Raw genomic sequence first — 17,717 nt, forward strand, 5'->3', positions numbered from 1 at the left:
TCATTGTTTTTATCTATAGCATGTCAGGACATAAACTTTAAAACAATTTTTCCTTTAAATCCCTAGAGAGCTACAGATAAATCATTAACTGTGATGACCACCGTGGCATGCTATAGCATTAAAGGGGTCCTCCTGGAATTAAGAAAATGAAAATACTTAAATATTACTTTATTATAAATATATTCCCAAATACCTTTCATTAGTTATAATGGCTCCTTTTGTCTAGGTAGCATTCATCATGAGAAATATAATGGCCGCCATCCTATTAGTACACACAAAACCTGTCCTAATCACACAGCAGGACGAGTTACTTCGCAACACTGAGCTAGAGGGCTGCCTCATCCTCCTCTCTGCTTTTCAGGGTATATGATCCTGACAAGTAGAGCAGAGAGGAGAATTATGGCCCCTTTCATGTAGTACACCTAATTTATTTGCATAGCATGCTGCTCATTCACATGGCATGACAATGGTCCTACTACACAAATAGTGTGCTGGTGGACATGTTGGCGAATAGTTCATCTGTACTTACATGTTTAGACATCTCTATGATGTGGATAGTCCTCCATCATCAAACTGAGTGGTGTTTGTTATGTGCATAAAGAAGCCTAAAACATAGAATGTGTCGGCCCATCTAGTCTGCCCAATATACTGAATACTATGGATAGCCCCCGGCCCTATCTTATATGAAGGATGGCCTTATGCCTATCTCATGCATGCTTAAACTCCTTCACTGTATTTGCAGCTACCACTTCTGCAGGAAGGCTATTCCATGCATCCACTACTCTCTCAGTAAAGTAATACTTCCTGTTATTACTTTTAAACCTTTGCCCCTCTAATTTAAAACTATGTCCTCTTGTAGCAGTTTTTCTTCTTTTAAATATTCTCTCCTCTTTTACCTTGTTGATTCCCTTTATGTATTTAAAAGTTTCCATCATATCCCCTCTGTCTCATTTTTCTTCCAAGCTATACATGTTAAAGAGGACCTTTCACTAGAATAAGGATTTTGCATCCACCATTTCATTTTCTGAAGTTCTGCCTGTGCATAATGTTCAGAATGATAGGCAGAGGCGCATAAAGGAGTTCAACATATGGCTTGGTAAATGGTGTCAAGAGCAAGGATTTGGCTTTGTTTCTCATGATAGCTCTACTTGGAATAGAAAGGAACTGTACAAAAAAGATGGTTTGCATCTTTCTCTCAAAGGAACAAATGTACTTAGTGAACAACTCCAAGAATTTGCGAAAGAGTATTTAAACTAGGAAGGGGGGGCAAAAGAGTGAAAATAAAAGAGTCCAATTGCCCCCCGAAACAATGCCAGAACAGGCCAGAAGCACTGAGGTTAAGAAATGATAAGCTCAGAGTCCTGTCTACAAATGCTCGCAGTTTAGGTAAAAAAATCAATGAACTTGGGTCAATAATGGCATCTGAGAATGTAGATTTAGTGGCTGTTACGGAGACATGGTTTAATGAAAGAAATGACTGGGACATAACCATACCAGGGTACTCTTTATACAGAAGAGACAGAGAAGGCAAGAAAGGAGGAGGAGTGGCCCTGTATGTGAAAGATAGCATTAAATCTAACCTAATACAAGTTGGTGAGGCCAACATAGAGTCAGTTTGGGTTACGTTGCAGTTTGCTAACCATGCAGTAACTCGTGTAGGTGTGATATATAGACCACCTGGTCAAGTTAAAGAACTAGATGATCTACTAGTTGAAGAAATAGCTAAAATGACAATGAAAGGAGAAGTTATCATTATGGGAGATTTCAATCTTCCAGATATAAACTGGAAAACCAAAATAGCAAGTTCTACCAGGAGTACAGATATTCTAAATTCCCTACTGGGGTTATCTCTACAACAAGTGGTTAAGGAGCCAACCCGGAGGGAGGCCATTTTGGATTTGGTATTCACAAACGGGGATTCGGTATATGATGTCATTGTAGGCGAAACCTTGGGATCTAGTGATCACCAGTCAGTGTGGTTTAATATAAGAACTGTGAAAGAGTCCCACCACACAAAAACAAAAGTTTTAGATTTTAGAAAAACAGACTTTTCAAAAATGAAATTAGTCATAAATGAGTCCTTATCAGACTGGAACGGATTACATGGAGTCCAGGAGAAATGGGACTACTTAAAAGGTGCATTATTGAAGGCAACAGAAAATTGCATTAGACTCGTCAGTAAAAGCAAAAAAAGGAGGAGACCAATGTGGTACTCAGCAGAAGTGGCCCAAATCATTAAAAATAAAAAGCTAGCATTTTGTAATTATAAAAAAACCCAGAGCAATGAAGATAAGGAAATCTACAAGATTAGGCAGAGAGAGGCCAAGCAAGTTATAAGAACTTCTAAAGCGCAGGCAGAAGAAAAACTAGCTCAGTCTATGAAAAAAGGGGATAAGACATTCTTCAGATATATAAATGAAAAAAGGAAATTAAAACAAGGAATAACTAAATTAAAAACAAAGGACGGAAGGTATGTAGAAGAGAATAAAGGGCTAGCCGACTGCCTTAATGAATACTTCTGTTCAGTTTTTACAAAAGAAAAAGGAGAAGGACCTCCACTAGAAAGAATGACTATTAAATCGTTTGATGCATGTATCTTTACAGAGGAAGATGTTCTAAGTTTGCTGTCTAAGGTGAAGACAGATAAGTCACAGGGGCCTGATGAGATACACCCAAAATTATTAAAAGAGCTTAGTGGTGAGCTGGCAAAACCGTTAACAGATTTATTTAACCAATCATTAGTAACAGGAGTCGTCCCGGAAGATTGGAAATTGGCAAATGTCGTGCCCATTCACAAGAAAGGTAGTAGGGAGGAATCGAGCAACTATAGACCAGTGAGTCTGACATCAATAGTAGGCAAATTAATGGAAACCCTATTAAAGGATAGGATTGTGGAACATCTAAAATCCCATGGATTGCAAGATGAAAAACAACATGGGTTTACTTCAGGGAGATCATGTCAAACAAATCTTATAGATTTTTTTGACTGTGTGAATAAAATAATAGACGGTGGAGGTGCAGTAGACATCGCATATCTAGATTTTAGTAAGGCTTTTGACACTGTCCCACATAGAAGACTTATCAATAAACTGCAGTCATTGAGCATGGACTCCCATATTGTTGAGTGGATTAGGCAGTGGCTGAGTGACAGACAACAGAGGGTTGTAGTCAATGGAGAACATTCAAAACAAGGTAATGTTACCAGTGGGGTTCCACAGGGATCTGTACTGGGACCGATTTTGTTTAATATCTTCATAAGTGATATTGCAAAAGGCCTCGCTGGTAAGGTTTGTCTTTTTGCTGATGACACAAAGATATGTAACAGGGTTGATGTTCCTGGAGGGAAACGCCAAATGGAAAAGGATTTAGGAAAACTAGAAGAATGGTCAGAACTCTGGAAACTGAAATTTAATGTGGATAAGTGCAAGATAATGCACCTGGGGCGTAAAAACCCAAGGGCAGAATATAGAATATTTGACACAGTCCTGACCTCAGTATCTGAGGAAAGGGATTTAGGAGTAATTATTTCAGAAGACTTAAAGGTGGGAAGACAATGTAATAGAGCAGCACGAAATGCCAGCAGAATGCTTGGATGTATAGGGAGAGGTATAAGCAGTAGAAAGAGTGAAGTGCTTATGCCGCTGTACAGAACACTGGTGAGACCTCACTTGGAGTATTGTGCGCAGTACTGGAGGCCATATCTCCAGAAGGATATAGATACTCTAGAGAGAGTTCAGAGAAGAGCTACTAAACTAGTACATGGATTGCAGGATAAAACTTACCAGGAAAGGTTAAAGGACCTTAATATGTATAGCTTGGAAGAAAGAAGAGACAGAGGGGATATGATAGAAACTTTTAAATACATAAAGGGAATCAACTCGGTAAAGGAAGAGAGCATATTTAAAAGAAGAAAAACTACCACAAGAGGACACAGTTTTAAATTAGAGGGGCAAAGGTTTAAAAGTAATATAAGGAAGTATTACTTTACTGAGAGAGTAGTGGATGCATGGAATAGCCTTCCTGCAGAAGTGGTAGCTGCAAATACAGTGAAGGGGTTTAAGCATGCATGGGATAGGCATAAGGCCATCCTTCATATAAGATAGGGCCGGGGGCTATCCATAGTATTCAGTATATTGGGCAGACTAGATGGGCCAAATGGTTCTTATCTGCCGACACATTCTATGTTTCTATGTTAATAAAAAATCTAAACTAAGCATACAGACATGGAGAGCGGCGCCCAGGGATCTCCCTGCACTTACTATTATCCCTGGGCGCCGCTCCGTTCTCCCGGTATAGGCTCCGGTATCTTCATATATTCGGCTCCACCCAGTTGAGCCTGCCCGCGTCTCCTTCTCCCAGGCTGTAGCGCTGGCCAATCGCAGCGCTCAGCTCATAGCCTGAGAGAAAAAAAACTCTCAGGCTATGAGCTGAGCGCTGCGATTGGCCAGCACTCCAGCCTGGGAGAAGGAGAAGCCGGCAGGCTCAACTGGGTGGAGCCGAACATATGAAGATACCGGAGCCTATACCGGGAGAACGGAGCGGCGCCCAGGGATAATAGTAAGTGCAGGGAGATCCCTGGGCGCCGCTCTCCATGTCTGTATGCATAGTTTAGATTTTTTATTCTAGTGAAAGGTCCTCTTTAAGGTCCTTTAACCTTTCCTGGTAAGTTTTATCCTGCAATCCATGTACTAGTTTAGTAGCTCTTCTCTGAACTCTCCAAAGTATCAATATCCTTCTGGAGATATGGTCTCCAGTACTGCGCACAATACTCCAAATGAGGTCTCACTAGTTTTCTGTAGAGCGACATGAGCACCTCCCTCTTTCTACTGGTAATGCCTCTCCCTATACACCCAAGCATTCTGCTAGCATTTCCTGCTGCTCTATGACATTGTCTGCCTACCTTTAAGTCTTCTGAAATGATGACCCCTAAATCCTTTTCCTCAGATACTGAGGTTAGGACTGTATCACTGATTGTATATTCTGCTCTTGGGTTTTTACGCCTTAGGTGCATTATCTTGCACTTATCAACATTAGATTTTAGTTGCCAGATTTTTGACCATTCCTCTAGTTTTCCTAAATCCTTTTCCATTTGGTGTATCCCTCAACATCAACTCTGTTACAAATCTTTGTGTCATCAGCAAAAAGACACACCTTACCATCGAGGCCTTCTGCAATTTCACTGATAAAGATATTAAACAATATGGGTCCCAGAACAGATCTCTGAGGTACCCCACTGGTAACAAGACCTTGGTCTGAATATACTCCATTGACTACAACCCTCTGTTGCCTGTCCCTCAGCCACTGCCTAATTCCATTCAACAATATGGGAGTCCAAGCCCAAAGACTGCAATTTATTGATAAGCCTTCTGTGTGGGACAGTATCAAAAGTCTTACTAAAGTCTAGATAAGCGATGTCTACTGCACCTCCGCCATCTATTATTTTAGTCACTCAATCAAAAAAATCTATAAGATTAGTTTGACATGATCTCCCTGAAGTAAACCCATGCTGTTTTTCATCTTTCAATCCATGGGATTTTAGATGTTCCACAATCCTCTCCTTAAGTATGGTTTCCATTAATTTCCCCACTATTGATGTCAGGCTTAGGCTACTTTCACACTTGCAGCAGTGTGATCCGGCGGGCAGTTCTGTCATCGGAACTGCCCTCCGGATCCGCCGATTTTGATGTGACTGAAAGCATTTGTGAGACGGATCCGGATGCGGATCCGTCTCACATATGCATTGCAAGAACGGATCCGTCTCTCCGCTTGTCATGCGGACAGACGGATCCGTCTTGTATTTTTTTCCACATTTTTACCCGTCTGCACATGCGCAGGCCGGAAGGACGGATCCGGCATTCCGGTATTTTGAATGCCGGATCTGGCACTAATACATTCCTATGGGGAAAAATGCCGGATCTGGCATTCAGGCAAGTCTTCAGTTTTTTTCGCCGAAGATAAAACCTTGGCATGCTGTGGTATTATCTTTTAGCCTGATCAGTCAAAATGAATGAACTGAAGACCTCCTGATGCATCCTGAACGGATTGCTCTCCATTCAGAATGCATGGGGATAAAACTGATCAGTTATTTTCTGGTATGGAGCCCCTAGGACGGAACTTAATGCCGGAAAAGAAAAACGCTAGTGTGAAAGTACCCTTACTGGCCTATAGTTGCCCGATTCCTCCCTACTACCTTTCTTGTGAATGGGCACATTTGCTAATTTCCAATCTTCTGGGACGACTCCTGTTACCAGTGATTGGTTATACTGCCCTTTCAGTTTTGACAGCAGATCCCACAGGCTGCATTGATATATTTAGTACAGCGTACCATAGTATTTGTGTCATGGTGACTAATACCTATTAAAAGTAAGATATGTTTATTCATCTAAGATTATTGTGTTTCATTTTCAGTATGTCTCAAGTAGAAAGGTATAAAGGTGTGGAGAAGGAGTAAAGGTCTGCCATGTTTTTCTCATCCTTGATTTTTTGTGGCTTCACAGTCATTCATGGTAAGTGCCTAGATTGTATATTGCATGTCTAACTTCACCTGTTTTGCATTAATACCTGATTAAATTATTAATTTATATGTCTGTGAAGCACTTTAAAGAGGTTTTATTGGAATAAGAATGAAAACAAATTTATAGCACACACAGGTACTTAATAGGTGACATAGTCATGGTGACAGAGCAGAAGGGGCATGGGCAATGTTTAGCTTGTCTCATTTACCTTAGCTGTATGTATGAAAAACCAGCATGAGTTGGGCATAATCATTCTAATCGCATAGCACAGTCTCACATTTAATGAATATACTTACATTTGGTTTATAGAAATAAATCTAGATTATAATACAGAAGTGGCTGCACTTTTTCAGCATGGCATTTGCTTCTAGAAGGTCCTAGACTAGGACAGGAAAATGTAGTGCAGAGGGAATGCTGCTGTAATTTTTTTGCATGCCCCTTTTTCAGATACCACAGTGCCCTCATAATATTAATAGGAGCGGCAGCTAGTTACTTGTTGCACATACATTCTTCATGACTAATGGGTATCTACATAAACAATTCCTACTAGAAAGGGGCAGGCACATTGGGGAACATTTACCAGCCCCTGTACGCCAGAAAACATGCATCAAAAAGTCACAAAGTTTGGTGCACACAACGTTTGAACAAAAATGTTATTGAAGGTTTAGATCCTCACTCAACACTTGTCCAAAAAGCAGGCAAAGCAAGGTGGAAAGTGGGTGGTGAGGGTGCAGTCATAGTCTGCCTGGCACATTTATTATGGTCTACACCAGGAAACTGGTGAAGATTATACTGGAATCTACATCAGATCCCATGCTGGCATAGATTTTCTTTTTGGTGCATGAACCTGCACAAATTTGCCAAACTTTTCTCTTAATAACTGTGGCACATCTCACACCAGTCGGAGATAGATAAAGAATGGCGTGTAATACGCCAGTCTCAATAAATGGCCCCCAATGAATCTACAAAGGGAATCCGTTTCCACTTCAGTGTAAATGATGTGAGGTAACACAAAACTCTTGGACCTCAATGCTAGTTCTGTTACAGTGCCCCCACCAACTATGTATCATTTATAATACTTAGCGGCAGATTAAGTAGACTATATACCCCCTAAAGCTACTAGAGAGGGGTCGTTGATCCAGGGAGTTATTCTGATTGCCTGATTGGAGTCGGGAAGGAATTTTTTATTCCCCTAAAGTGGGGAAAATTGGCTTCTACCTCACAGGTTTTTTTTTTGCCTTCCTCTGGATCAACTTGCAGGATAACAGGTCGAACTGGATGGATAAATGTCTTTTTTTGGCCTTATGTACTATGTTACTATGTATTAGTCTGTAATAAAGGTTTGGGGGGGGGGGGTGTCCCTGCACAGATAATCATAAGAATATATTATTACATGGGGAATGCAAGAAGTTACTAAAACATACATGTCAGGAGGGCTTACAGGTCCTGATCTAAGCAGACAACCAGACTATTAAAAAAATTTAGGATGGGGAAATAAAACTACACCATTGGTTGTATGGTTAGGAGACAGGAGCTGCACTGACACGAGGTTAGGCTAGATTTACACCACATCTGTGGTATACTGTTGCCACATAGGCCAAAAAAATCACCCAATGTATATAGGAACATGCCTATAGAGTTTAGTGGGCAAGCTTATGCCAAAAAAAATGTCCATTTGGCATATCTTAGGCCACAATACATCAGAATCCTGCAGACTAACTACACTGAAATTCAACTTACCTAAAATACAAAAATATGAATTTTTATAGCAGTAAGTGGCAGACATACATAAAAATGTATAGATATACAGTATCCTACTACTGTGCTATATTTATTAGTTTTAATTGCACCATGATACATAATATGATCAAAGGACAGGAAGGGGTTGCCCCAGGAGAGACACTGATGCCTTATTGGTATAACAAAGTGGCATTGGGAATAGGAAAGCAATGTGCCCTATATCTTCTTTCAGCTCTCCTTACAGATACTGCATGATCGGCCCCTCATACGGTAGTCAAAGCCCTGAGACAGCCAAGCAGAGCCATAGGACACAAAAATGTGTCACAGAAATGTCATAGTGCTTTCGCCACTTTATTCTACTGATATTCCTCCAATGCATTTCCTTAACACTTTCTGTACCAACTAGATTTCCAAGAGGCATAAATTCATGTATGTGACGAGGAGTTAAAGTAAAACTATTGCCATGTAGAACATAACACCTCCTTCCCTGATGTACCTTCCATTTGGCGTTTCTTATTTTCTATCTTGCGAAAATCATCTTTGTATGATATGCAAATTAGGCCTCATGCACACAAATGTATTTTCATTATGTGTCTGTTCCGTTTTTTTTGTAGACCGTAAACCGAACTATTTATTTCAATGGGTCCGCAAAAAAAAAACGGAAGGTACTCCGTGTGTATTCCGTTTCTGTATGTCCGTATTTCAGTTCCGCCAAAAAATAGAACATGTACTATTATTGTCCACATTACGGATAAGAATAGTACTGTTCTATTAGGGGCCAGCTGTTCCGTTCCGCAAAATACGGAATACACGTGGATGTCATCCGTATTTTTTGCGGACTGCAAAATACATACGGTCGTGTGCATGAGGCCTTAGGCAGTAAGGTGTCCAGAGGGGCATTATTTTCTTTCAAAGGTGCCTGGGAACGCCCCCATCCAGTGTCCAAGCCCACCCTCCAGCAGAGCCCAAGCAGGCCTCCTGGGCTGAGACTCCACGCCCCCATCAGAGCCATTGCCACCGCAAGCACCCCACTTCCCCCGCTACATCACTGACGAGAGCTTAACAGAGAAATATTGAGCAGGCGCAGTACCATAGACTGCCTACGCCTGTGCACTTCATGTCCTGCTGAGGGCATCAGCCTCATATGACTCACTGGGCATGCGCCTGGGTGAGATTTCTTAGCGAAGCGGAAGGCAAGTGTGGGTGGTGTTACCTCTCGTCAGTGATGTAGGGGTGGTGTGTAGGCAACGGCGCTGATGGGGGTGTGAGGTCTCAGCCCAGGAGAGGCGTGCTTGGGCTCTGCTGGAGGGCGGACCTGGGCACCTTTGATAAAAAATAACGCCCCCCTGTGCACCTTACTGCCTAATTTTCATATCATACAAAGATGATTTTTGCAAGATATAAAACAAGAAACACAGAATGGAAGGTACATCAGGGAAGGAGGTATTATGTTCTACATGAGAATAGTTTTACTGAGTGATAATCTATGTGACAGATTTCCACCAGAATGCAGAAATCACAATACCAGCACCAACTTTATTATACTAATACAGCACCAGAACCAAGTTCATTAGATGAATACAGCACCAGAACCAAGTTCACTATATGAATACAGCACCAGAACCAAGTTCACTATATGAATACAGTACCAGAACCAAGCACATTACATAAAAACAAACCATAGCCAAGTTCATGACATACTGTAAATACAGTACCAGAACTAAGCTCAGTGTAGAGATACAGCAAAAGAAACAAGCTTATATGAATACAATTTCAGAACCAAGCTCCTAATATAAATATTGTTATATCAGCGTGTGCCCACCGCCATTCCTCTCTCCTGGCCGGGCACGGCTCCATCTCCTGCTCCAGCGGCCTGGACCCACAGGTCTTCCTCTGCTCCCTTTCAGCAGGCTGGATTGCTGGAGTTGTCTTCTTTTTCTCCCTGGCAGCCCTTGACCTGCTTCTTGCCGAAAAATGGCCACTCCACTCATCCATAGAGTGCATGCATGCTTCTTCTGGTTCCAAAAGGGTAATCGCACACGCACCATAATTCACACCAGCCTAGCCACCTTTAGGTACTGTGAGACAGTAACAGATCTTACACAGGTTAGAGGCAAGGAAGGGGTGGATAGTGCGGTCCACACCCCTATTCCACCACAGGCGAGACTAGCTGGAGGTACTCAGGCTGGCATAAAGCACCTCCCAGGGTGTCAGTAAGGGGGGAGTGTGTTACCCGTGGACAGAGGCCTGGAGGCTCTGTGAATGTGGTCTCAGCTGGGCTAGGCTGAGGGACCACGAGGCTGGGAGATAGCCTGGACTGACTTTGTGAGCTGGACTAATGGCTAAGAAAGCCGCATGTGATGACCGTGTGTGAACGGTGCTTTAGGTGAGTAAGGGATATCACTGTGTTTAGGTAGAGCCCAGACGGGCAAGGTGTTTATTTATTATTGTTTTGTTGTTCTATTTTTGCTGGGGTGCCACAATAAGTGCATTGTTTGGACCTTGAACCTAGTGTCCTGAAGCTGTATCTGTAAGGATGATCCCCTGAAAGAAAGTTACCCCTCACAGTACTTAAGACGCCTTCCTCTATGGAAAGGTGTCTGAGAAATAGCTTTTCTAGCTTGCTAGTGTCCTGTAAAGGAGTGCTGTTTCTTTTGTCTTCCCGTGTATCAACTTTCTGCCCGTTTACTGGATTCTGATCCTCTGCTGCCTGACCTGACCTATGCTGACCTTTGTTTTGACCCTTCGCTGCCTGCCCTGACCTCGGACTGTCTATTGGATTGCTCATACTCTTACTGCCCTTACTACGGATTTGTCTGATCCCTTGGTGCTCTACACCGATGTCTCTGACCCCCGTGGGTCAGCTGTCAATCACACAGAGACTACTCCAGAAGGCAGTGGCCTGCTACAGTGGGGCAAAAAAGTATTTAGTCAGCCACCAAATGTGCAAGTTCTTCCACTTGAAAAGATAAGAGAGGCATGTAATTTTCATCATAGGTATACCTCAACTATGAGAGACATAATGAGAAAAAAAAATCCAGAAAATCACATTGTCTGATTTTTAAAGAGTTAATTTCCAATTATGGTGGGAAATAAATATTTGGTCAATAACAAAAGTTCATCTCAATACTTTGTTATATACCCTTTGTTGGCAATGACAGGTCAAACTGTAAGTCTTCACAAGGTTTTCACACACTGTTACTGGTATTTTGGCCCATTCCTTCATGCAGATCTCCCCTAGAGCAGTGATGGTTTAAAGATTTTCTATGGGGTTGAGATTTGGAGACTGGCTAGGCCACTCCAGGACCTTGAAATGCTTCTTACGAAGCCACTCCTTTGTTGCCCGGGTGGTGTATTTGGGATCATTGTCATGCTGAAAGATCCAGCCACGTTTCATCTTCAATGCCCCACTGTATTTCCCCTGCAGCAAAGTCCAGAACCCTGTACAGAAGTTAAAGGGTGAAAACCAGGGATCTGTCATGATAACGATCTTGGGAGTAGCCCTAAGCCAAATCTGTTAGTTGACACAGTGGTTCCACACCCATTGCCATAACAAATATAGCACCTCAACCAGTTCATCACACAAATACAATATCAGAACCAAGCTCAGTATATAAATAGAGCACCAAAACCAAGTTCATTACATGAATACAGTACCAGAACTAAGCATATAATATACAGTAAATACGTTATCACAACTATGCTCATTATATAAATACAGCACCACAACCAAATTCAATATATAAATGCAATATAAGAGCCAAGCTCATTCTATAAATACATAACCAGAATCATGCACAGTATGTAAAAACTTTATCAGAAGTAAGCTTACTACATATTAACCAGGTTCATTAAAAAAATACAGCACCTGAGTCAAGCTCAGTATATAAATATAGCATCAGAATCAAGCTGATTATATGACTACAGTACCATAATTAGACTTATTACATAAATACAGCACCAGAGCCAAGCTTATTATATACATACAGCACCCAAACCGAACTCAGTGTTATAGGCAATATGAATCTCATGCCTGTTTCTCACTAACTTTCTTTGAGGCTTTTCCTGGGAATTTGTTTGCTATGGCTTTAAATACCTTTAGTTTTTCTGCCTGGACTGGATATAGCAAAAGTTGTATGCATTTTGTTCAAGAGTATTAAATCCTAGTCCTTTGTCTTTATTTGATTGTGTTCTGGGATTTGTGGTTCCATGTTGTCTCTATTGTAGTTGTAGTTGTTGTGGGTTCACCTTTCTGTTTCTTGTTTGAGTTTTGATTTTCTTTACTGTCTTGTTGGACTTTGAAGTTTGGGCCTGGGTTCTGCTAGGTTTTATTCATCTCACCTACATGTATCACTCTGCACCTGTATGCTATTGCTGTCTGTTGTTTCTTCCATGCTGGCCTCCATCTATCTCATCCGTTGCCATCTTCACCCAGTTTTCTGTCATCTATCAGTGAGCTTATTTGTCTACATTTGTTGCCTGTCAGTTTGCTTAGTACACCTTTTCTTGCGACCAGTCGGTTGTTATGTAATTCTGTTTTACTTTAGTCCTGGAGGTATCTGAGTACCAAGAGCCATTAAACAAAATAAAGTAGTCAGCTCACCCGTCGCTGCTCTGGACTTCGCATACTCGGAACTTCTGGAGTAAGGTAGAATTCGGTTGCAACAAATTTCCAGCACCAGCCACCATTCATTTTATTTCCATTTTCTCAAAACATTTACATGTATCGCAACATGTCTGATAAGCAGTGCATTAAATCCAGTTTACACATTTTGTCTGAGCGCCCTTAATCATAACTTGACCAGGTTATGATTAAGGCACTTAGCCGAAACGCACAACGTGTAAACTGGTTTTACTGCAATGCTTATCAGACATGTTGCGATACATGTAAATGTTTTGAGAAAATGGAAATAAAAAGAAGTCTTTAACTGGATGGTGGCTGGTGCTGGAAATGTGTTGCTACCAAGAGCCATTGATTAGGATTTGTGAAAGGTAGCTGCTATAGTTGAAGTCAAGTTCTTCAGTCTTGTACAAAACTGTCATCATACACATGAATACAGCACAAGGACCAAACTCGTTATATAGAAACAGCACCTCAACCAAGTGCAATACCTAAATGCAGTATCGGAAACAAGCCTAGTATCTAAATACAGTATCAGAACCAAGCTTAGTGTCTAAATACAGTATCGGAACCAAGCTTAGTGTCTAAATACAGTATCAGAACTTACATTAGTATATAAATATACCGCCAAAATGAATCAGTCATTTTATAAATATAGTACCAGAACCAAACTCATTATATAAATACAGCAATGGAATTAAGCTTATAACATAAATATAGCCAGTACCAAGCACAGTGCATCAAAGCATCACCAGCAGCAAGGTAAGTACAGTACCAGAACCTAAGCGAATTGTATAAATACAGTACCAGAACCAAGCTCAGTATATAAATACAGCTTATCATACTACCAGTACCAATCTTATGACATAAGTCGAGCACCAGACCCAAGATAATTACATAAATACAGCACCAGCACCAAGCTCATTACATAAATACAGAACCAGAACCAAGCTCATTACATAAATACAGAACCAGACCCAAGCTCATTACATAAATACAGAACCAGACCCAAGCTCATTACATAAATACAGAACCAGACCCAAGATAATTACATAAATACAGCACCAGCACCAAGCTCATTACATAAATACAGAACCAGAACCAAGCTCATTACATAAATACAGAACCAGAACCAAGCTCATTACATAAATACAGAACCAGACCCAAGATAATTACATAAATACAGCACCAGAACCAAGCTCATCACATAAATACAGAACCAGGCTCATTACATAAATACAGTTACCAGAACCAAGCTCATCACATAAATACAGAACCAGGCTCATTACATAAATACAGCACCAGAACCAAGCTCATTACATAAATACAGCACCATAACCAGGCTCATTATATAAATACAGTACCAGAACCAAGCTCATTACATAAATACAGCACCATAACCAGGCTCATTATATAAATATAGTACCAGAACCAAACTCATTATATAAATACAGCAATGGAATTAAGCTTATAACATAAATATAGCCAGTACCAAGCACAGTGCATCAATGCATCACCAGCAGCAAGGTAAGTACTGTACCAGAACCTAAGCGTATTGTATAAATACAGTACCAGAACCAAGCTCAGTATATAAATACAGCTTATCATACTACCAGTACCAATCTTATGACATAAGTCGAGCACCAGATCCAAGATAATTACATAAATACAGCACCAGCACCAAGCTCATTACATAAATACAGAACCAGAACCAAGCTCATTACATAAATACAGAACCAGACCCAAGCTCATTACATAAATACAGCACCAGAACCAAGATAATTACATAAATACAGAACCAGGCTCATTACATAAATACAGAACCAGACCCAAGATAATTACATAAATACAGCACCAGCACCAAGCTCATTACATAAATACAGAACCAGAACCAAGCTCATTACATAAATACAGAACCAGACCCAAGCTCATTACATAAATACAGCACCAGAACCAAGATAATTACATAAATACAGAACCAGGCTCATTACATAAATACAGAACCAGACCCAAGATAATTACATAAATACAGAACCAGGCTCATTACATAAATACAGCACCAGCACCAAGCTCATTACATAAATACAGAACCAGACCCAAGCTCATTACATAAATACAGAACCAGACCCAAGCTCATTACATAAATACAGAACCAGACCCAAGCTCATTACATAAATACAGAACCAGACCCAAGCTCATTACATAAATACAGCACCAGACCCAAGCTCATTACATAAATACAGAACCAGACCCAAGATAATTACATAAATACAGCACCAGCACCAAGCTCATTACATAAATACAGAACCAGAACCAAGCTCATTACATAAATACAGAACCAGACCCAAGCTCATTACATAAATACAGAACCAGACCCAAGCTCATTACATAAATACAGCACCAGACCCAAGCTCATTACATAAATACAGAACCAGACCCAAGATAATTACATAAATACAGCACCAGCACCAAGCTCATTACATAAATACAGAACCAGAACCAAGCTCATTACATAAATACAGAACCAGACCCAAGATAATTACATAAATACAGCACCAGAACCAAGCTCATCACATAAATACAGAACCAGGCTCATTACATAAATACAGTTACCAGAACCAAGCTCATCACATAAATACAGAACCAGGCTCATTACATAAATACAGCACCAGAACCAAGCTCATTACATAAATACAGCACCATAACCAGGCTCATTATATAAATACAGTACCAGAACCAAGCTCATTACATAAATACAGCACCATAACCAGGCTCATTATATAAATATAGTACCAGAACCAAACTCATTATATAAATACAGCAATGGAATTAAGCTTATAACATAAATATAGCCAGTACCAAGCACAGTGCATCAATGCATCACCAGCAGCAAGGTAAGTACTGTACCAGAACCTAAGCGTATTGTATAAATACAGTACCAGAACCAAGCTCAGTATATAAATACAGCTTATCATACTACCAGTACCAATCTTATGACATAAGTCGAGCACCAGATCCAAGATAATTACATAAATACAGCACCAGCACCAAGCTCATTACATAAATACAGAACCAGAACCAAGCTCATTACATAAATACAGAACCAGACCCAAGCTCATTACATAAATACAGCACCAGAACCAAGATAATTACATAAATACAGAACCAGGCTCATTACATAAATACAGAACCAGACCCAAGATAATTACATAAATACAGCACCAGCACCAAGCTCATTACATAAATACAGAACCAGAACCAAGCTCATTACATAAATACAGAACCAGACCCAAGCTCATTACATAAATACAGCACCAGAACCAAGATAATTACATAAATACAGAACCAGGCTCATTACATAAATACAGCACCAGCACCAAGCTCATTACATAAATACAGAACCAGGCTCATTACATAAATACAGCACCAGCACCAAGCTCATTACATAAATACAGAACCAGACCCAAGCTCATTACATAAATACAGAACCAGACCCAAGATAAATACAGCACCAGCACCAAGCTCATTACATAAATACAGAACCAGAACCAAGCTCATTACATAAATACAGAACCAGACCCAAGATAATTACATAAATACAGCACCAGAACCAAGCTCATTACATAAATACAGTTACCAGCACCAAGCTCATTACATAAATACAGAACCAGAACCAAGCTCATTACATAAATACAGAACCAGACCCAAGCTCATTACATAAATACAGAACCAGACCCAAGCTCATTACATAAATACAGCACCAGACCCAAGCTCATTACATAAATACAGAACCAGACCCAAGATAATTACATAAATACAGCACCAGAACCAAGCTCATTACATAAATACAGCACCATAACCAGGCTCATTATATAAATACAGTACCAGGACCAAGCTCATTATATAAATACAGTTACCAGTACTAAGCTTATCATATCAATAGTAGCATAGCATTCTCATGGTTGCAGGACCCCTTTAAACAAACTTATCTCACGTCTTTCATATTTTACAGCTGCGCTTTTGGGTGAACAAAACAAAGATGTCACTTGCCATGTTCTTTTAAACCTGGGGGAGTGGAAGTTATTCACTAGAAAACTAATGACAACAAAATTGTGCACTCAAAAGTCCGACTTCAAAAACAAGACAAAGACTATTTTGGAAGAACATCACTGTTTCCAAATGAAATATCTGTAACTGGGTGTTTTACGAGTGGGGGAAAGGGGTATCCCAATCAGCGCTGCCATTGTCATAATGTGTAGAGACCCAACTGTGTAGAGACCCAACTGGTAACCAGTATTAGATCCAATAAAGATCTTCTAGTAGCAATAACTGAGGAATGGAACACATGAGAATATTCTCCAGAATGGTTGTTACAAGGGGAATGAAAGTAACATAGTAACATCCATCCATCCAGTAGTTACTGAAACAGACATGTCAGGAGAGGTGACAGGTCCATTTTGAGAGAAGCCGCTGTAACATGATGGTTTCCATGAATTAGTATTAAACTATCTCATGTCTTTCATATTTTACAGCTGCACTTTTGGCTGAACAGAACAAAGATGTCATCTTGCCATGTTCTTTCACACCTGGGGAGAATGTAGTAATTCATTGGACAACTAATGACAATAAAAATGTGCACTCATATTATACAAAAGAAAACCAACTGCAGAGTCAGGACAAGAGCTATTCTGGAAGAACGTCCCTGTTTCTAAGTGAAATAAGTAAAGGAAATGCTTCGCTGCTAATAAGGGACTTGAAGAAAAGTGATGAAAATACATATAACTGCTACATGTCAACAAATGCTGGAAAGAAAGAAGATAAAGTGACTTTGCAGGTTATAG

The 17,717-nt window shown here is 40.3% G+C and overlaps 1 protein-coding gene across 6 annotated transcripts in view; it reads left to right on the plus strand.

Moving 5' to 3' along the window:
* The window catches only part of HHLA2 (HERV-H LTR-associating 2), an 81,951-nt gene that overhangs the window by 17,988 nt on the left and 46,246 nt on the right, over positions 1-17,717 (plus strand). For all 6 annotated transcript variants that reach the window (XM_040424903.1, XM_040424904.1, XM_040424908.1 and 3 more), the window contains exons 2-3: positions 6,409-6,506; positions 17,409-17,717. In XM_040424903.1, the coding sequence (XP_040280837.1) occupies positions 6,461-6,506; positions 17,409-17,717 (355 nt within the window). In that variant the 5' untranslated portion in view covers positions 6,409-6,460. The remainder of the gene's footprint in view (positions 1-6,408; positions 6,507-17,408) is intronic.

Source organism: Bufo bufo, chromosome 3 (assembly GCF_905171765.1).
Source record: "Bufo bufo chromosome 3, aBufBuf1.1, whole genome shotgun sequence".
NCBI classification, from domain to species: domain Eukaryota; kingdom Metazoa; phylum Chordata; class Amphibia; order Anura; family Bufonidae; genus Bufo; species Bufo bufo.